Source organism: Schistocerca cancellata, chromosome 1 (genome assembly GCF_023864275.1).
Source record: "Schistocerca cancellata isolate TAMUIC-IGC-003103 chromosome 1, iqSchCanc2.1, whole genome shotgun sequence".
Classification (NCBI taxonomy): domain Eukaryota; kingdom Metazoa; phylum Arthropoda; class Insecta; order Orthoptera; family Acrididae; genus Schistocerca; species Schistocerca cancellata.
This window is the reverse complement of record NC_064626.1, coordinates 816868894-816891561: the sequence shown is the minus strand read 5'-3', so window position 1 is coordinate 816891561 and position 22668 is coordinate 816868894. Positions and strand designations below refer to the sequence as shown.

The 22668-nt window shown below is 40.4% G+C and overlaps 1 protein-coding gene and 1 non-coding gene across 2 annotated transcripts in view; one reads left to right on the top strand and one right to left on the bottom strand.

The window, feature by feature from the left end:
* Nucleotides 1-14559: 14559 nt before the first annotated feature.
* Nucleotides 14560-22668, bottom strand: part of LOC126162368 (serine protease snake-like) — a 207123-nt gene continuing 199014 nt past the window's right edge. The window contains exon 6 of the mRNA XM_049918825.1: nt 14560-15008. Coding sequence (XP_049774782.1) covers nt 14841-15008 — 168 coding nt within the window. The 3' untranslated portion in view covers nt 14560-14840. The remainder of the gene's footprint in view (nt 15009-22668) is intronic.
* Trnas-cga (transfer RNA serine (anticodon CGA)) lies at nt 15448-15522 on the top strand. Its single transcript has one exon. It is a non-coding gene; the product is annotated as a tRNA-Ser (tRNA).

The following is a 22668-nucleotide window of genomic DNA, read 5'->3' as shown; positions in this document are numbered from 1 at the left end:
GCTTTTTACCCTGTTTGTGAACCACTTCATAATAAAATTCACTCAACCTTAGCAGCCACCTTATCAACCTACTAGTACTCTGTTTTAATCCTGACAATCAGTTAACTCAGCATGATCAGCCACTGTTTTAAAGTTTTTGCCATAAAAATAATTGCAGAAGCAAGAAATGCTATACATAACTGCTAACAGCTCGTTCTCCGTATAGAAGTAATTTCGTTCTGGTTTTTTTTTCAGTTGTCTGGACACACACACTACTCGATGTTCCTTGTCGTTGATTCTCTGGCTGGGAACGCACCTGACCACCTCATTACTAGCACTCCGGGACAAAATGAGCTCCATTTCGAAATTGGGGATCCTACATCAGAGCCTGTTTCAAAGTATCAAATGCTATTTGAAATTCGGAAGACTACTCAAATTTTGCTTCTTCCTTTAACAAATTGTTCAAAGGCTTGGAAAGCATGGCAAAGTTCGTTATGGATTTTCGTTAATGATTATAGAGACCCAAAAAGACTGCAATTGCTTAGCAATTTGTAGTGGTGAGAAGTTCTGAACTACCAGCACTAACCAAGGATCAGTTTTTGCACCTGACTGATCAGGTACTCGAGATACATTACTTCTGTCGCTACCGACATTCAACAATACTCAGCATTAGATGTGCTTTTCTCGTCTCTTAAACGCCTCATCCAGTCGCCATACCTGTTCTTTCATGTCCCTCGGAAACACTATGATGTCATCCAGATAGACCATGCATCATTTGGCCTTAAGCCGCTAAGAACCCTATCCAATAGTTTTTGAAAAGTAGCTGGCGCATTCTTGGCACCAAATGGCATTCAACGATACTGGTAACGGCCCCAGGGGATGGTAAAAGTAATCTCCAGCCAGTCCACTAACGCTACTTCCAACTGATGATATCCACTTTTCAAATCCACTGTCGAAAATATTTGCACTGACCCATACCGTCCAAAGTCTCTGGTATGGGATATGCATTGGTGATAGATCTTGTATTGAGGTTTCGATAATCACAGCGAAATCTGCATTTATTTGTGGTATCAAATGACTTTTTTAAAATCAAGGTGACTGGTGATGCCTTTGATCTGTCACTATGTTCAATAATTCTATCAGCCAACTGTTGGTCAAAAAATTCTTCCACCAGTGGTTGTATACATATCGGGATCATTTATGATTTCCTGAATACTGGAGCATTCCCCAGTGAGATCCTGTCTATGTGACTGGTGTCACTAGTAACACACCACTTTGATTAAATAAATCCATAAACTGCGGTAACAAGACTTCCTTTGGTTTCCTATTTTTTCTCCATATTTCAGTTTCTCATGTAATGCAGATGCATTACTCACTTGACTTACATGTATCATCTTCCTCTAAGACATCTAAATTATCAATCAGTAAACCCTTTGGCAGAGTCACCTTGTCCGTGCCAAAATTATCAATTGGAACCATAAAATCTCCATCTGTTTTACTGATGTGTACTATACTTCTGCGAGCAAAGCAGTGTAACTTGTCCAGTTCCTTGTTCCTTTTCAGTGTGTCTACAACAAATAATAATTTCCTCAGTAAGTCTGTACCTGCACTAATCCAGACCAACTTGCTGTGTTATAGCATGAAAATCTACCTTTATTGCATATGTCTGGTGTTTACTTGGTATCACCTTCACGAACGGTGAATCTTGCTGGAAATTATCTTACTAAAAATAATATGCTTGTTGTTATTTATTAAAAGTTTTGCAAACTGGCAATTTAAGCTATCTGTAAACTTGCATAAAGTTTTAACATAGGACTTTGAACACAACCATTGTTCCTGTTGAAAGAAATATGTTATTAGGGAGTCATTCGTCAGTCTGTGAAACATAACGTAAGTAAAATTTGTGGCCACAAGGGTATCTAATCTACGTGTGTACTAACAAAGAAATCTTATCTAAGGAATATCTGCTTAATGCACACCAAATGTATGACAGGCTGAAGTAAACAATAAAGAGTTGATGTACAATGATTACTGCTAAATGTCATGGAACAAACAGAAATCATAAGAAACAAGTGGTATGGACTTGGTGAGAAAAACAACTGTAAAATTGGGAACATGAATACAAGCAGAATCTCTCTTAATCAGAGTAAACAAACAGTTATCTACAGGCAAAAAAAAAAAAAAACAATGTTTGGAACATCATGTAAAATCAAACGTAGCATCCTCTTCACAACCTTATCAACAAGCTCCTTTCTTAATGCATACAACACCCCGTTCTTAGGTGAAATATTTACTACATCTGAAAAATTGTGAAGTGTGCGTGGTAAGCAAATCACAGGTTCCCTAACCATATTCGCATCTTCCTACACATCATCAACATATCGCTTAAAAACATATCACATAAACCAGAATGAGATTTTCACTCTGCAGCGGAGTGTGCGCTGATATGAAACTTCTTGGCAGATTAAAACTGTGTGCCCGAGTTCGAGTCTCGGTCGGGCACACAGTTTTAATCTGCCAGGAAGTTTCATATCACATAAAGCCACTTAACAGTATCAAAATGAAATCTCCATAACATCATGTCATAGCCACTACTAAAATTCCTCCAATACGTCATCATTCATCTTAGAATCGATATAAATGTATCTAAAGCGTTACACGACTTTGCTCAGAAATGTTGCCTTTGCCATAATTCGACCCAGCAGTCCTAGCTGAAATTAGCGAATTCTGCCAACATTTTAACAACTCCTTCAAAGAAATGTTACCTGATCTTCACAAAAGTCCAACCTCGTTTACCATTACCTGTCAGTTCCACGGTATAGCACTGTCTGCCTGTAACAAAAATTATTAGTTTGTTCCCGTACCTGTGAAACCATTTTTTGTGTGTTCATCATTTGTTTCATCTTCATTCCATTTTATTTTGTTCTCCTGGTTACATCTACAAAAATAAATTTCAAGACGCATAATGTGTGAAATGTAATCTGCAACAGTGAAGTAAATTGCATCAAGACGTGCATCTTAGGCAGAAATACAAGAAATTGTTGACTTTGCATCATCAAAAAATCGAAATCTACTCTCTAAGGCTTCCTCTTAACATCTAAAGAGATAAATGGTATAAAACATATATACAGGCTGAAATAGAAATTTGTTTTAATTTTACATATGTGTGGATGTTCCAGAATGTCATAGAAAAATACTCTTATGTTAAAAACTGCCATAGAAAAATTTTCTTGCTGGCTGCATTCATTCTCCATCAGTGTGTGAGGCAAGGATAAAAAGTATAAAAGCAGACATTATTCGTGAAACTTTTCGACGTTTGCTATGTGGTGTATGCCAAGGCCACGTTTAGTCCGTACAGATTCGACCTCAAAAGCGTTGGGATGACAAATGCAATGAATCCGATAAGGACCGTTGAGAGTTAAACAGAATTAGCTGAAGGTGTGTTTACCTTTGTGTGATATGCGGTGTGAATGAACCAAGGCTTTTTCACCTCCCTAAGTATATCTGTCTCTGCCTTTTGTTTTTTGAAGTCGTTTTCTCTTCTCTGCTGCTTTCTTGATGTTTGCTAGTGCAATGTCTACTATTTGGTGATGTCGTAAGCATTATGGTTTAGGAACTGGTACAATTTCTGTAAACCTGTCTGATGGCAGCTTGTTTTTGAGCACTAAATGAGGAGAAAGTAACGTTGAATCGTTTCGTAAAGAATTTACGATATCCTGAAAAATGTTGATATACTTGTCACAGTCTCTGTGTTTCCTGTGATAGTAAAGTCTGCATAATTTTCCAATTTCCATCATGGTTCTTTCAGCTGGACTAGATGAGGCATGATAGCGGGAGATAAAAATTAGCCTAATCTTCCTATCGTTCAATGTGCGAATCCAAAAACTTTATCTAAATTGTCGTCCATTGTCAGAGATAACGTTGTCAACATAACCCACACCTCCTAAGAAGTTCTTAACAAATGCCGCTGAGACCGTGTTGGCAGCTGCTTTCCTCAGTGGTGTGAACGAAACGGATTTGGAAGTAAGCTCAACATCTACAAAAATATACGGATAACCTTGTTTCATAGTCGTATCAGGTCCATTCAGGCCAACGGCTGCTAAATGACGCAGTTTAAAAGGAATGATAGGGTATAACTGAGCTACGTATGAAGTAGTTGACGTTTTAATCTTTTGACATAATTTACATTTCGCTAGAACTCCTCGAACCCGTTTCACCATGATGAAAAACTAAAAAGTTTGTCTAAGTATGTAAAAACATTTTCGTGCTCCGTAGTGTGCGTAACTTAGATGAATGTATCTCGTAAGTTGTGAACTAAATCTTCAGGAATTCAAAGACGCTATATAGTACTGTCAGGTTTCAGACGTTTGAAAAGAATGTTGTTTCTTACAAGGCAAAAGAGTCTAAGTGAAGAGTTGATTTTGCTGCTTAATGTTTTTACAATTGGTTCTATGTCTTGTTTCCTTGCAATGTTACTTAATGCTGATGAAACGTAAGTTTCGAACGCTGCTTGTTACATTCACAGTACGCTGATAAGTGGTAAGGTCTTATGGGACCAAACTGCTGAAGTCATCGGGCCCAGCACGCTGAAATTGGATTGCTAAGAAATCTGTAGATGAGCCAGTTTGTGTTCCTCTAAGAGATCGTGATAAAGCATGTGCTACAACATTTTCTACACAAGAAATGTATACAGTCTTAAAGCTAAATTCTTGTAAATACATTGCCCATCGTATTAATCGATCATGAGAATGTTTGCCTGTCATGAGATACTGTAAGGGTCTGTGGTTTATGTAAATTTTAAGGTGTTTTAAATCAGAAACGTCGATATTTAGCGAAAGCCCAAATTACTGCCAATTCCTCGAGCTCAGTGATGGAATAATTACGTTTAGAAGGTGATAACACTCGACTTACAAATGTGATACTTTTTGGAGCAATAACCACAATTTCCTGAAGCTCTTGGAATAGATACACGCCAATTGCCGTCTTTGAACTGTCAGTACCTAAACAAATGTCGCTAGAAAGGTCGGTATATGAAAGTAATGGTACATCTTGCAAAGCCTGTTTTGAAGTGCCAATTCTTTCTGAGCCTGTTCGTCCTGGCGCCAGTTCGTATTTTTACAACTAAGCTGACGTAATCGTGGCGTGTCAAGAACCTTGTAATGAATGAAACACCGAAAGAAATTTATGAGGCCAAAAATACTTCTTCACTTGGCGTTTGGGTATTGGAGTAACAATATCTCGAATGGCCTCTGAATCAGGTTTAATACCAGAAGCTGAAATCATATGTCCTTAAAATTTAATTGAAGTCTTTCCAAATTCCGTTTTATTCAGGTTGACAGTAATCCAATTTTTTGAAAAAAATTCTAACGGTGAGCTTAAAGTGCTTTTGTATTGGCGCCATGCTTTCTCTGCAATGAGTACGTCATCGACGTATGTAGTGATTCGCTTCTTTAATTCTTAGGGTCCAAAGGAGTTTAATCCACTGATAAATGCTGCTGAAGAAACATTCAAGCCGAAAGAGAGTTTGCAAAATTGCTAACAAATTCCAAAGCAAATAAGCGCTGTGTAATTTCTGAAACAATTCGTCTAAGGTATGTGGTCTGTCTGCTTCTGGTACAATGCTCTCATTTATTTGCCTCGAATCCATAATAAGTTTGAGAGATCTGTCTTTCTTTGACATGATGTGTAATGGACTATTGTAAGCTGCTGTTTCGATGATGTCTTGCCGAAACATAGAATCAGTCTCCTGTTTAGCTTTCTCTCTATAAATGAATCGAATATTGTAATGTCTTATTGCAAAATATTGTGTGGTTTCACTTGACATTCGTAAAGAAATCCCCTAATGGTTCCCGGAATGTCGTAAAAAACATGAGCATGCCTTTGAAGAATCTGCTGTAATTTTTTTTGTTGTGGTCAGCTGTAGTTTTGCAACTGTCTGCTTTAGTCTGTATTACTTCTAAATTGTTTGTTGATGATTCCTTATCTTAATTTGTGTGGGAAAAGTCTGTATTACTTAACTGTGTCGTGAACCATCAATGTTTTTGTTTGAAGTTAAGAAATATGGTCTATTGATATGCCGTTCTTCTCTCTATAAGCTTTTTTCCATGTTTAATGAAATCTTAGAGAGCATCGTTTTGTATAGTGATACGCAAGAATTATTGAAATCCAATACTGCATTGTGTTTGTTCAGAAAATCGATACCCAGTACTATTGCAAGTAGAGATACGATCAAGAAGATTACGAAAAAAGTGTGACTTTTTACGATGAATTCCAGATGTATTTGTGATTTGACATCAACTCGTTTTCCTGCAACAGCACCTTTTATTTTAATTTAGTGTAAGTGTAAAGTAGGACAACATTCGTCTGACTTACATTTGTTGAATGCTGAATCGCTGATAACTGTGACAATAGAGCCTTAATCTAAAACTGCATTTAAAGTTGATTTCCTGTTTGTATACTGGCGATTGGGTAGTAAATGTGTATCTGTGATTCTTCTTTCTCTCGTAATAGCAAATCTTCAGTCTTCTAAAGAGATTATATTTTCAATAACGTTGTCTGAATATTATGCTGTATTGTCTGCCAGAGCGCTTACACTTCTAATTACCATCAACCTCCGCTATAGCGTCTCTGTATGTTGGGTGATGAAACTTCTACTATCTGTACTCTTCTTTGTTGTTCCGGATTATTCGTAAAATGCTGCTGTGGATGGAAACGGCTGTCTGGTTCATTTAAAGACATATTTTGTTTTTTTTATTAAAGTTTCCTCTTCTCCAGTTTTCATTATTCCTGCTCCCATAACTATTATTTTGGTTCTGATAATGTTGTCTGTTGTTTGTATTCTGATGGTATGGTCGTTGTCTGTGATGGTGTAAATTGTTCTTCCTCTGTACGTAATTATTTCCGGAATTATTATTATTGTGTATGTGTGTGTGTGTGTGTGTGTGTGTGTGTGTGTCTGTGACCATGGCTGTTGATGTGAGGTATGGTTCATGTTTCCTTCTGCGTTGAATGTCTGCTGGTTGTTGCGATGAAAGTTGTGATCTATTAGAGTTCTGGTTATTATAATTTTGGTTTCGTATCGTTTGTCGTTACCAGAATGGTTACGTCTGTTGTCTGACTGACCTCTGTTGTTTCTGTCCTGATAATTGTGGTTTTTGCAGTGAAAAATTGTTATTACTCTATTGGGTGTGTGACTGCTCAATCTCTAGTAATTGTAAAATGTCTCGAAATACGTGAATATTGCCTTTCTGGTGACTTGTCAGCGGTGAAAAGTGTAATGATTTTGGAAGTTTCGAAGTGCAAAATTGGTTTAACGCTCATGGACTGTAAGGTTCTAACAAATGTTGGTTTGTTGTACCATGCGTTCAAAAAATTATGTGAGTGTTTAAGATTGCGAGTTTTCAAAGCTTGGTAAATTTAGAAGTTTGTCCTTGACATCACGCGGTGTTGCCTCAGACCAGTATGCTGCAAGGAATGCGCTCTGAAAGTCTTCAACTGAAAATCATTGTAGTGCAATCAGTCTCATTCTTATTGCTGGTTCTCCTGGCAAAAAACTGCAAATACATTCTAATTTGTGCGTGACTGGCCAAGTAGGTGGTAATGAAAAAGTAAACTGCTGGACCCAGTCTAACGGATGTAAGTCGTTTGCTCGGTTCCAGAAAACTTTACTGATAAAAAGTGTTCGTAGTCAAAGTTGTCGTTTCTCTATTGCAGTAAGCGCGAGAATGTTCATGTGTTTGTTCAAAGTCTCTTTCTCTCCAAGGTTAACTTAAATATTGCTGTTGAATGTTTTCCATTTTACCTTCGCTATAGTTTTCTGTGCAATTGTGAATAAATTCCTGAGAAATTAATCTCTTTTCAATTTCTGCAAGATGAGCGTGAATTTTGTTCAATTCTTGATTGTGCTGTTTCTTAAGTGCCATCTGCCTTTGTTTAGAATTTTCTAATGATAGGTATTTCTCTGTTTCCGTAAAGTGTACCGTTTGGGTTCCATCTGACTGATATTTGCTTTTAACTATAACTGAGTTACTTGAAAGGTCATCAACCTGAACTTTCAGTGTCTCGCAATGTTCCTTCATTCTGGCATCAATCATTTTTGTGTCTACTTGTATCTGTTCTGAATATGTGCATGACTTCTCTTGTGATTTGGTTACGACTGCGCTAGGAACTACCGTTTTCATCTTAGCAGTTATTAAAGTTTTGTCTCGGCGGTATGTGTCAGTGATTGCTTTAAGCCTTTCGACTACCTCAGACTCTCTTTGCGAAAAACATTCTAATTGTGTGTGTGCAGCTGCAGTTTCCTCGACCCTAAAAGTTCCATTCCGAATTTCTGTTTCAATTTTATTGGCTGAATTACTTTCAAGTACTTCTGCGTTTTCTTTTTGTTGTTTTCTTAGTTCCTTTTGACCTGATTTGATTAATGAAGCAGAATACCCATGTCACTATAATGTTTGTTGAGTGACGAACCAGTTGTATGACTATAGTGTCTGAAAAATTTTGCATAGTTTGAGTGGCTTTGGTTTCCAACGGAGTTGAATTCGCAAATTTAGTCTCGAGTTTTGACTACCCTTAGAGAAAGAAATGTTCAAACTTGCAAAAATGTTGTTAAGTGAATTTTGAAGCGTGTCTGATTCCTGAGTGCTGATATTAATTTTCTCTAACTGTCTGGAAGGGATGTGACAGCATCCTGCTTTACTGCATCTAAATTAAGCTCACTGTTATTAGCAACTATGTGATCTGAAATCATATTATTGCTGTCTGCTGAATTTTGCAAATCAGTTTTCTGCGAGCTGATTGTGGTACGTGGAAGAGGAGCCAAACAGACAACTTTGGCTGATGACGCAAAGGCCGCGCAGGTGTGGTTCCAGACATAGAAGTCCGGTCTGTGGTCCCTATAATTGTCAGGATCGTGCCGTGTGGGATTTGGTGGTGAGGATGTGGTGGTGAGGATGTGTCAGAGGCTCGAAAGCTTTACGAAAATATTACTGTTGGTTACATATTTATTAATGAAAAGTGCACAGTTGTCTTGCGAATGACGCTGGCAGCTTATGCGCACTGGTGAAGTGCACTTAAAGCCAGCGAATGCTGACTCGTTGCACGTCTCGCAGTCTCGAAGGAGCAGCAATGGCTCACATAGCAAACCGCTTCATCACGGGTGGAAGACGATACGGTAGCGCCGCCAACACAGCCAGCGCAGGGCAGTGGTTCGCATCTCTGCTAACTGGTCTCCAGAACGTTCTCACTGTCGTCGAAATCAACGCCCAGGATAGGTACCCTCCGGCCCTGCTTGGAATGCATACCACCGACCTGCCTTTAGGAGACAGAGGCTAGCAGCATCAGTATCCGCTGCAGGAACTGGGGTGAGCGGCAGCAGTGGTTCATCCCCACTATGATGGATGTCAGTCTGCTCCGAAGACTTGCTGGCCAGGCTTCCAGAAGGCCAGCTGGGTGGTGACAGTCATAGCACTCCATCAGTCTCGGCTCAGTAGCAGGCACTGCAACTCAAAGCAGTTAAGTCCTTCCACTAGAATTTGGTATAACAAGGGAGTTTACTTGGCGAGCAGATGGTCGACTGACATAAGCCTCCCCTCTCGACAGGACTGCTGCAACTTAATAAAAATTCACCAGGATAGTAGTAGTTTTTATGTTGGGTGCACTCGTGTGCTCTGGTACAGTGAGGCAGCAATGAAATCATGCGTTCTGGTTTCCCCACTTGGTCAGCGCTCTTGGTCGCTTCAGTATTTCTCAGTTTTGCCTTTCAGACGCTCTTTGCTACTGCGCTGGTAGCTGAGTGGTTATACTTATAATAAATCTGGGCTTTCATCTGACACTTTGCGCAGTCACTATTATGACGGTATTCTTCTGTCGTCATGAGCAAACATCAGTGTGTTGGTTGTTTTTCTCTGCGTCAAACTGTCTTCCCACAAAGACGTCACAAACTTTATGATTTGATATTTTCTGCACGGTCGTAACTGCACTAACAAGTGGACTACGCCTGTCAGGATAGAGTAACCGTTTTGCGTCCATGCATCCACACTTCAACACTTGTCGTCCAGGGGAAAATAAACATAAATGACTTGCTTTTGCCACGTGTATTTGGAGTTGGTACAAACCTAAAAACATTACGTTCCTAATACCTTTAATTATTAGTCTTCAAATCAGGTAAATACTGATGGAACGTTGTTCAGCACACTACACGCAGTCACCAACAAAATATCTGCACTTACACCCATTACATACCCGATAGAAGGAAAATTTTATTTTTACTTAATTAAAGATTTCCTTACAGTATCTTCAGTCTTGTTTTCGCCTAAAACAAGAAGGCAAAAGCTAAAAAGGAAAAAGGATAAAACGTGGACAACTCCTATGATTAAATTATCTATTAGTAGGGAGGTCCGCAGCTCGTGGTCTCGCGGTAGCGTTCTCGCTTCCCGAGCACGGACTCCCGGGTTCGATTCCCGGTGGGGTCAGGGATTTTCACCTACCCTGAGATGACTGGGTGTTATTGTATCGTCTTCATCATTACGGTCGGAGAAAGGCAATGGCAAGCCACCTCCATCCGGACCTTTCCTAGTACGGCGGTGCGGGTCTCCCGCATCGTTCCCCTACGCTCTGTCAAGAAGCATGGGACTTCATTTCCATTAGTAGCAAGAGGGGGCACTACCTAAATCAGTGGACAGATGACAGTTAAGTTGAAACCTGTTACCATCAGCATGTAAACAAAGCAAGAACGCTGTATTATGTCATAAAGCAACGCTCTAAGAATGAAGCAAAAGTAGTTTCGAACTTCACTAAAGAAGAAACGAGCGAAACAAGTGTCCAAATGAAATTTAGTCACCTGAAAGTAACTGTGGCGGAGATGATGACGCATTAATACCACTGGTCACCAAACTGTTGCTTACTACGTCACAGTGGCAGGAAACATTGCACCAACTAACGAGGAACCAAATACAGATGTTTTAATGTACAGATAAGGTGCCACATATCACGTGTCATTTTATGTATTCATCAGACGCGAGTATTCTCAGATATTCATTCAGGTTTCGAGCACGATCCGACACTATCGTCAACACAAAGATGTATTAGATGTACTGCAGAGACGGCATGCACCACCAACTGGTGTTAATTTCAAATATACAACCCTGCGAACAATTCCTAAAAATTCTGATATTTCGGCCTTGTACCTTCCGGTCATTGTCCAAATGAGCCGAGGGACTGAAGCTATAGCATTCGTGTCTGTCCTTTTAAATTCGCGGCCCACACCACTGGAGGCGTGGTCGCAGACGCACAAGCTTTAGAGATGTTTCCCCGCCGTAAAGAACGATGCATAAATTGTTTCTGTGATTAGGCCATGGCGATATCGGTCCGTGCACAACAGTGTACGATGCCAATATGTTCCAAAAAGTAACGCGCAAAAAAGGCAGTTTTTCATAGGGGAGGGTCATATCTCGAGGTCTACTGAACACAGAGATAAGGGGTCAAGTGTTTCGGATAGTCCTTGGTCTAGAGGCTATTTGTGTACCCATCGGAAAAACGACCGTTCTGTAACTATCTTACAGTAGAGGATCAAAATTTATACATTACACGCTTCCTCCAGCTCAGGCACATAGAGCCAATCGGTTGGTTCTTTTGCATTGGGTGTGGTCTGGGAAGTGCCTTAGACGGCTTATAAGAAAAACTGTGTTCTCGAGAAAGTCCCGAAAGCCAAGATTTTGGGACACCGAAAGTGTCATTTGTGCGAGTGGTCACTTCTATAATTTGTGCTCATGGGAAATCGTCGAAATTTTTATCAAATATTCTTTAGATGGCGATCTTGGTGAACCTTGAAATATTTTTCGATCTCATAATCCGTTACTTCTATAATTTGTGCTCATGGGAAATCGTCGAAATTTTTATCAAATATTCTTTAGATGGCGATCTTGGTGAACCTTGAAATATTTTTCGATCTCATAATCCGTTTTGGAGATCCAGAGGTTCAAGTTTACCACGCTTGTGCAAGAAGATATGCACGTAATATCGGCTCTGAGAGGCAAATGTAGTTTTAACTGACCTAATGAGCCCTTGGCAAGGACTCTAGAGCCATACGAAGGGTTCTCATATCACCAAACTATGTTTTAGTCACAGTTTTTTCGCCCATAAAACTTTATGACGAACTGTCTCTGTGCAATGCGCGATTCACGTTTTGAACTGAAAATAATTCGTTGGTACCACATGACGGTGTAAGTACCATGCAATAAATTATTTTGTTATGCAAAATTCGTTGTATTTCAAATCAAACACTTTATTTCTTGGTATATAGTAGGTGTAGCCTAAAAATGTGCATTTTTATGGAAAGTAGTGTAAAGTGAACTTGCGTTAGATGGGAATCAATTCTGTTTTAACGTTATTTTATGCGAACTTATTTGTTGTTTGTATGTGTACCGTAGCACACCGCTGTGTCTCTGTTCTAAAAGAAAATGACACGCTTTATCAGTGGACTGTACCATTTTGCTTTGGTACAGAGGTACGGCGATGTCTACCTCACTATGACCTGTGGATATCAGCGTATACTAGGACTGTAAAAATGGACCTGCAAACAGATAAATAATTTATTTCGTAACTTTATTTTCTAAGGTGTTAGTTAAAATTTTATAGCTAACATACCCATTTATCCGAATATAACTTGTTAACTATCCAACAACTTCTGGAGAGAGAAGGTAATGCAAGACCTCACAAACAAAGTCCTGACAGGGGCAAACAAGAACGACATCCTACTATTATACGCTAAGGTGATAAAAGTCATGGGATACCGTCTAATACCGTTTCGGACCTCCTGCCCTGCGTAGTGCAGTAACTCGACGTGGCATCGACTCAAGTCGTTGAAAGTTCCCTGCAGAAGATTCGAGTCATGCTGCGTCTATAGCTGTCCATAAAGGGGAAAGTGTTGCCGGTGCAAGATTTTGAGCACAAACTGACCTCCCGATTGTGCCCCATAAATGTTCGATGGGATTCATGTCGGGTGATCAGCATGACCAAATCATTCGCTCGAATTGCCCAGAATGTTCTTCAAACCAATCTCGAACAACTGTGACCCGTTGACACGGCTCATTGTCATCCACAAAAATTCCATCGTTGTTTGGCAACATGAAACATAATGGCTCCAGATGGTCTTCAAGTTTCCAGCTAATGAGCGCTTCAGTTCAGAATGTCCCACACATCTAGCTCGAGTTACCATTCTGTTATGAAAATCTGTTAATTCCCATCGTACGACTACAATCACGTCAGAAATCTTTTCACATGAATCACCTGAGTAACAAATAACAGTTCTGCCAATGGTCTGTCCTTTGATACCTTGTGTACGCGATACTACCGCCATATTTATATGTGCATATCTTTATTCCATATCCTGAGGAAGGAGATCCTGAGTACGTTGGTTTGGGATACAGCGTCTCATGGAAGGCGATCTGGACTATTGGATGTTCGGAAAACAAGAAACGGGAAGCATCTCAAATATGATGCTGTCGAAGAATGTAGAAAGTGCACAGGACAGATAAAACAGGAAGTGGAGAATTAGTACAAAGAATAGGCGAGGAATGGAGTCAATGGAAGGTCCTTACAAGATCAATAGAAAGGTTAGTGAAACATCTGCTAAGGCATCCGACACTAGTTAGTTGGCTCTGGAAGGAACTGCAGGGAGGGGGGGGGGGGGGGCGGGATATAGGGTCACAAATACAATGGAATACACAGAACACATGTGACTAGAGGATGTAAAATTTAAGATTAAAATAAGGTAGGAAAAGATGAAGAAAGCATTGGACCAGTGGAAAAAGCAACGCTTTAAAAAAATGCTTCGGAGTGATGATTATTCTAAAAGTGTACGGCCTAGAGTGGAAGGCTAATTTGCTTAATTCATGACACTGACAGCGGCTGAAAACCACTGCCCATCTTTTCTGTAGATAACGATGCGATGAAACACAGCACGGTGATGTTGACAGCGTGCATCCCTCACCCAACGTACCACTAGTTTAAGATGTGTACCTGTGATCTTTTGAAGCGTTTAATGTTTCTAGTACAACATCAGACCAGTTATATGCATTAAAGATGATTGAGTTTTCAGGCAGGAAGATACAGTTAAAGTACGACTAATCGATTGGAAAATTCGGATTTAATATAAATGTAATGGTTCAGACTATGCAATCGCTACATTCTGTGAGCAATTACTTATGTTTTATAGACTTCAGTAGGATAAGTTTTGGAAACTCTCATAAGTAGATAGAAAGAAACATTTAAGGACAAAATGTTGTGGAATGATGACGATACTACTAAGAATCAATTGTTACTGAACGGTGCGGGCAGTGAAAATAGAACCTAACGTAATTCAATTCAGTTAATGAGAATTACTAGCGCGTTGAACTTGTTGATTCAGACAATCTTTCATCACATATTTGTTTTCTATGTAAGCTGATGCTATTCAAGCAAACAACATCTAACCATCATAAATTGTAATAAATGCGAAAATTAACGTAATAAAAACAAAGGAAATGACATTTTTGCACGATTTATTAGAGAAAATACATCGGAAAATGATTCATTAAACTGCGTCACTGTGGAAATACAATCTGTACTAGAATTAAAGCATTAGCTCCATTTCTTGATTTTATTACATTATACGACACACTTGCTCAAAGAACAACATTCTTTACATTAAAACAACTAATTATATCCCTCGTTTAGCACAATATGCTATCCCATTTAATGGTAGTTGTAATGCGCTGCTATGCTAGTCATGTACTGTAGTTGGGAAACAAAGAGTCGGCGGTACTTCTGAAGTGCATGGATGAGGCTTTCAGAGAAGTCACGGTGGAATGCTGCAGCCGTGGCGGTCAGGGCCAGACGACGGACTCTATCCAGGGCACGTAGTGCGAGACGCGCGAGTAGACGGCCGGCGAGTTCTCGAAGCCGCAGAACTTGCCGAATGACGTCACGCCCACCAGGCCGTACATGCAGTAGGGCTCGTGCAGAGGCACCTGCAGCGGACCGCCAGAGTCGCCCTGTAACACGGGAGGAAGAAAAATCAGCACTAAGTCTAAAATGGAAAAAAAGATGCAGGTCGAACACGTAACTAGCAACATCAGGTTCTTGAAACTTCCTGGCAGATTAAAACTGTGTGCCCGACCGAGACTCGAACTCGGGACCCTTGCCTTTCGCGGGCAAGTGCTCTACCATCTGAGCTACCGAAGCACGATTCAGGCCCGCTACTCACAGCCTTACTTCTGCCAGTACCTCGTCTCCTATCTTCCAAACTTTACAGAAGCTCTCCTGCGAACCTTGCAGAACATCCCACAGGCTGTGGCTAAGCCATGTCTCCGCAATATCCTTTCTTTCAGGAGTGTTAGTTCTGCAAGGTTCGCAGGAGAGCTTCTGTAAAGTTTGGAAGGTAGGAGACGAGATACTGGCAGAAGTAAAGCTGTGAGTACCGGGCGTGAGTCGTGCTTCGGTAGCTCAGATGGTAGAGCACTTGCCCTCGAAAGGCAAAGGTCCCGAGTTCGAGTCTCGGTCGGGCACACAGTTTTAATCTGCCAGGAAGTTTCATATCAGCGCACACTCCGCTGCAGAGCGAAAATCTCATTCTGGAAACATCAGGTTCTTGTTATACACTGCTCTACAAAACTTAACGTCAAGAAGGATAAAGCAACATATCATGTTAACTACTCGTTGGAAATGAATCAAAGTAGGGAACATGTTGCCAGCCCCGCAGCACGAGGTAGTGCAAGGAATGGGAAAAGACGGTGTTCAAATGGTTCAAATGACTCTGAGCACTATGGGACTTAACATCTGAGGTCATCAGTCCCCTAGAACTTAGAACGACTTAAACCTAACTAACCTAAGGACATCACACACATCCATGCCCGAGGCAGGATTCGAACCTGCGATCGTGGCGGTCGCGCGATTCCAGACTGTAGCGCCTAGAACCGCTCGGCCACCTCAGCCGACCTGGTCTCTTTGACCGACGACCAGTACGTTGTGTTCCGATGACAGAGACACATGAGCGACACTGTTTGCTAAGAGAATAGGGACTGGACCATCGAGAAATTGGGTCGCGTGCTCTTCTCGGATGAGGGCAGATTCAGTGTGACTAGTGATTCTCGACGTACCCTCATACGTCGAGAGGAGAGAAAACGTAATGCACCCAGGAACGTTGTAGAAATGATCGTTTAGGTAATCTAGGTGTTATGATGTGGGGAGGCATAATCTTGCATGGCTGTACTGACTTCCAAAACTTTGAACACGGTGCAGTCACCGATATATGTCACTTTGCGCTGTACTAAATCCCCTTGTAAGTCATTTCATTTCTGTGGATGAGAATGTGCGACAGCATCGAACGGTGCAGACGGAGGAGTCCTTGGAACGACAGCATATTCGATGAATGCACTGGCCTGTCCGTTCCCCCGATTTAAAATCCCGTCGAGCACGTGTGAGAAGAGCTTGGCTGTTGTATTGCAGCACGCCCACATGCATCAACGACCATCCAGCACTCGTCAACCGCGCTGCTGGAGAAATGGAACGCCTTACCACAGGAAGTCCTTAACAGGCTTGTGGCCAGCATGTGAACACTTGCAGAGCGTGCAGTGTCGTCCAATCACACCCTGATAAGAAGCGTGTTCTGCCTTCCGCAAAGTCCAGGGGACCTTCATAAATGGCGGTGACTTCAGTGTAATTGTTACCCCCGAATAAAAGGGTCGCTACAGCTCGTCTCATTGCATGTTTTTTTCAGTTACCTTCTGTACTATGCTGCAGTAGTTATTTATATGTATGGTCCAAGTTTCGTGGAGCTTTGTTACTGGTAAGTGACACATCATGCGAAAGTTACTTTTGTCCCTAAGTTTTGGACACCAGTATACATACCACTTTGGCTAGCTGCGTTTGCAGATAATGAGGAAAGATCGATGTAAATGCAAACCGCTGTTTAGGTAACTGACATTATCTAGAACTGTTGATGCATTAAGCTACTTTCATGATGTAGTCAGGAATAAGACAGCACCCACTGCGATCAGATCAGATGGTGATGTAAAATTTTCCGTTGTTATAATAACAGTACCTAGACAGTATCTTCTGTGTGAAATGTAGTAGTAACGCTGTAGACCTTCAGAGCCCGAGCCACGCATACAGATCGGCATACAAGTTAAAACAGTAGTAGAATGTTACCTATTAGCCATTAGTTCTAGACTATGTACAGTCCAAGACCAGAACCAGTGGCGGCAGCGAAGGCGACTCACCAATATCCCTTCCCATTTTCAGTTGTATCTCATCTCTTATCATCTTTACTTACATTTTTTCAATTTGACGTGTAGTTCGTACATTTTACATTAAGTAGTAGTAGGCTGCACAAACCACAAGTGAACCTATTATTCTTCGTCGCCTTATGTCGTCCATATTGAAACATGGGTTTGAAGCTGCGACTGTTCATGACATAAAATATAAATTAAAACAATTATGTGTGTCAGTCACTTATATTTCCTTCCACAATGCATTTCGAGGGGTCATACCCTCATCTTCAGGTGGACCGGTGGGTTACATTAGAAATCTATTTGCTGATTATAGACAGTAGTCCATTGTAACTTTCTTTTAACTACAAGCAAGATATAATTTGTCACTATTTACAATAATGTGGCACTGAAATTAGTATTTCCAGAAACAATAAACTCAAGACTCGTAATACATATACATTTTCATCATTAGGTGGTACACGTACATGAAATAACGACGGAAAAAGTCAGAGATTGTACAGCTGTAGAAATACAGTGCTCAGTAACTGAAAGAGAATTTCCAGCTTACATTGCAGTTAAAATGCACTATATTGTTCGTTCGTGTTCGTGTGTCATTTAATGATGGAAATCTGTTTTTATAGCCCCCAGGTTACTTTTGCTGGAATATCTTGTAGTGCATGCTGGAATATCTTGTAGTGCATTTTTATCGTTAAAATTTATAACTTCAGTGCCATATCACGATAAAAGAGCCAAATTTTACTTTATTTGTAGTGAAATGAAGCTTAAGACAGACAACTAGCTACATCTAGTAAACGGAATTCTAATGAAATTCACTGACCTACATGAAGATAAGGGTGTAGGCCGTCGCAACACGTTGTGGAAGAAAATAAGTGACTATGACACACAATAGTTTTAATTTTGTATTTTATCATTGGAGGGCAGCGTGGAGGGTAAAAATCGTAGAGGGAGACCAAGAGATGAATACACTAAACAGATTCAGAAGGATGTAGGTTGCAGTAGGTACTGGGAGATGAAGAGGCTTGCACAGGATAGAGTAGCATGGAGAGCTTCATCAAACCAGTCTCAGGGCTGAAGACCACAACTAAAACAACAACAACAATTATTATTGATATTATTGTTATTAATCTTTCAAACCATATTATACAAACGAATTGTTATTGAATGCCGCAATTTTATGTGACTTTATTGCTGTAACTATCATAGTTAATTCTGCCATTAACGGAATGTAAAATCTGTCATTTTATCTAAGCATCGGACCGCATAGTTCTCGGAAAACTCAATTCAGAAGTGTAATAGGTCTTCTGATGTTCTCACTGGGCATAAAGGATTTATCTGACAGGATAAGCAGTACTAAGATTGTTCGCTGTTGATGCTGTTGTGTACAGGGAAGTATCGTCGTTGGACGTTCGTAGGGAATTGCAGATTGACTTGGACAAAATTTCCGTTTGGTATCTACATCTGAATCTACATGACTATTCTACAGTTCCATTTAAGTGCCTGGCAGAGAATTCATCGAACCATCTACAGACTATTCTACGACCGTTCCACTCTCGAACAGCTCTGATTTCTCTTATTTTCTCACGAGACTCTCTTCTCCCTATGTAGAGATATTTACACATTCGGATGAGAAATTTGGTAATCGAAACTTCGTGAAAATATCTCGTCCCAAATAAAAACTTCTGTTGTAATAACTGCCACTCCAGCTCGCGTATCGCAACCACTCTGTCACCTGTTTCGCTATACTGCAAAAGGAGCTGACCTTCTTTGAACTTTTTCGATGTCCTCCGTCGATACTGATCCCCTAACGCGCAACAATACTCCAGAAGACGATAGACAAGCCTAGTGTAGACAGTCTCTTTAGTGTACCTCTTGCATCTTCTAAGTGTTCTGGCAATGAAATTCAGTGTTTGGTTCACTTTGCCCTCAGCGTTATCTGTGTGATCGTTCCAATTTATATTGTTTGTAACTGTTATCTCTAGCTATTCAGTTGAACTGACATCCTTTAGATTTGTATGGTTCATCGTCTAACCGAAATTTGAAGGGTTACATTTAGTAGACCTACTCATATGGACGACCTCACACTTTTCATTATTTAGAGTCAATTCCCGTTCTTCATACTATGCAGATATCTTGTCTAAATCAGTTTGGCAGTACTGAGAGTGTTATGCACCAGTTGTCAAATGAATGATTTTTACCACTGTGGCATAATGGCATTATAGCATAGAGGCTTAAGGTACGTTACACTACAGGACGTTATAAATATTTACATTGTTGTCAGTATGGGTAGTATTGTCATACATTGATTTATTTCCTTCTTTTATGGCACTTGGTAATGGGATGACGTAGTAAATATATCACACGTGTGACAACTGATGTGTAACATTCTCAGTACTGTTTCATGAGACAGTCTTACGATAGCTTCACAAGGATAAACCATTTTGCTAATGGTTTTGATCTTGTGATGACTTTCCTAGACGGAAAATGGCGGCATCATTTGCAAGAAGTCTAAGAGGGCTGCTCAGATTGTCTCCTAAATCGTTTATGTAGATTAGGAACAGCAAAGTACCATAGCACTTCTTTGGGGAACGCCAGATACCACTTCTGTTTTATTCAATGAATATTCGTCAGTCACTACGGACCTTTCTGACAGGTAACGACGAATCCAGTTGCATAGCTGAGACGATACTCCATAGACACGCAATTTGATTAAAAGTCGCCTGTGAAGAAGGATGACAAAATCTTCTCGAAATGTAGAAATTTGGTACCAATTTGATAACTACTCTCGAAAGCTCTCATTACTTTATGTGAAGGTAAGAGATAGTTGTATTTCAAAAGAACGTTTTCTTTTCTGAATCCGTTCCGACTATCTGCCAAAAGAGTGAATTCTTCGAGGTACTTTTGGAACACTGTGTATGTTCCAAAGTCCTGCCGCAAATCGACGTCAATGGTATGGATCTGTAATTGAGTGTATTCCTATTCTCTTGTTGAGTAGTGGGTTGACCAGTGCAACATTCCAGTCTTTAGGTATAGATCTTCCGCCGAGCGAACGCTTGTAAATGATTAGTACACTCCGAAAAGAGACTTTCCTTTATTAAGCGAGTTAAATTGCTTTGATGTACAGGAGAAATCTACTTTATCTACTTCATCTACCTGAAATATTTACTTCATGTTCTTTGGTGACAAATTTCGGGAAACCGAGTTAGTAACTCCGCTTTAGTGGCACTGTCGTCGGTAACATTACCTCTGCTATTTGCCCAAGAAATTCACAGTGCCGTAGACACTGGCGAGCAGATTGATGCCGTATTCCTGGACTTCAGGAAGGCATTTGATACGGTTCCGCACTTACGTTTAATGAAAGAAATACGAGCTTACGGAATATCGGACCAGGTTTGTGATTGGATTCAGGATTTCCTAGAAGAAAGAACTCAACATGTCATTCTTAACGGTTCAAATCTGCAGATGTAGAGGTAATTTCGGGAGTACCGCAAGGAAGCGTGATAGGACCTTTATTGTTTACAATATACATAAATGACTTAGTTGACAACATCGGTAGCTCCGTGAGGCTATTTGCAGATGACACGGTTGTCTACAAGAAAGTAGCAACATCAGAAGACTCGTACGTACTCCAGGAAGACCTGCAGAGGATTAATGCATGGTGCGACAGCTGGCAGCTTTCCCTAAACGTAGATAAATGTAATATAATGCGCATACATAGGGGCAGAAATCCATTCCAGTACGATTATGCCATAGGTGGTAAATCATTGGAAGCGGTAACGACCGTAAAATACTTAGGAGTTACTATCCGGAGCGATCTGAAGTGGAATGATCACATAAAACAAATAGTGGGAAAAGCAGGCGCCAGGTTGAGATTCATAGGAAGAATTCTAAGAAAATGTGACTCATCGACGAAAGAAGTAGCTTACAAAACGCTTGTTCGTCCGATTCTTGAGTATTGCTCATCAGTATGGGACCCTTACCAGGTTGGATTAATAGAAGAGATAGACATGATCCAGCGAAAAGCAGCGCGATTCGTCATGGGGACATTTAGTCAGCGCGAGAGCGTTACGGAGATGCTGAACAAGCTCCAGTGGCGGACACTTCAAGAAAGGCGTTACGCAATACGGAGAGGTTTATTATCGAAATTACGAGAGAGCACATTCCGGGAAGAGATGGGCAACATATTACTACCGCCCACATATATCTCGCGTAATGATCACAACGAAAAGATCCGAGAAATTAGAGCAAATACGGAGACTTACAAGCAGTCGTTCTTCCCACGCACAATTCGTGAATGGAACAGGGAAGGGGGGATCAGATAGTGGTACAATAAGTACCCTCCGCCACACACCGTAAGGTGGCTCGCGGAGTATAGATGTAGATGTAGATGCTATCACGCTGGCGTAATTCACGTAGGGCTAGAATCTCTTTGGACTTCCTGCCAGATTTCAATGCAGAGCTTCGTTGAGAAAACTATTAAATGCATCTCGCATAGAAGCCCGCTCTAAATTTCGAGCTTCAGTAAAACATTGGCAATCTTGGCGATTTTGGGTTCTTTTAAACTTGGCGTGCTGTTTCTGCAACAGTATTCCGACCTGTTTTGTACACCATGTGGGGTCAGTTCCATTACTTATTAATAACTTATTTGGTGTAAGTATTTCAATTGCCATCGGTACTGTTCCTTTGAATTTAAGCCACATATGGTCTACGCTTAATAGTTAGTTTGGAAGGAGTGAAGAATGTGTATTAGAAGGTGTCAAGTAAATTTCTTACTGCCTTTTTAAATAGACATATTTTCTGTTTATTTTTCGTGGATTTGGATGTTGCGATATTCAGCCTCGCTACGACGATGTTGTGGTCACAAACACTGTATCTGTCATGATACTCTCTATTTCCCCAGGATTCTTTGTTGGTAAGAGGTTAAGAGTGTTTTCGTAACCATTTACACTTCGAATGGACTCCTGAACTAATTTTCTGAGAAGGTATTTAGTACGATTTCGGGCGATATTTTATCCCTACCACCGACATTAAACATATATTTTCGCCAATATATCGAGGATAGTTTGAAGTCACCATCAATTCTAACTGCATGAATGCGGAACCCACTGGAAATGAGACTCAAGTTTTCTTTGAGCCGTTCAGTAATTGTATTATCTGAGTCGGAGGTCGCTAAAAGGAACCAATTATTAATTTGTTCCGGTTATCAAGTATAATCCCTACCCATACTAACTCACAGGAACTATCTACTTCAGTGTCACTACAAGGTGAACTACTTCTGACAGCAATAAACACTTCATCACCAATTGTATTTATTTCATCCCTTCAGAACACCATTAGGAGCTTTGTACAAACTTCGGTTGAAACTATCTCCGGCTTTAGCCAGCTTTCAATATTTATGATCATTTGCGCTTCAGTGCTTTCTGTT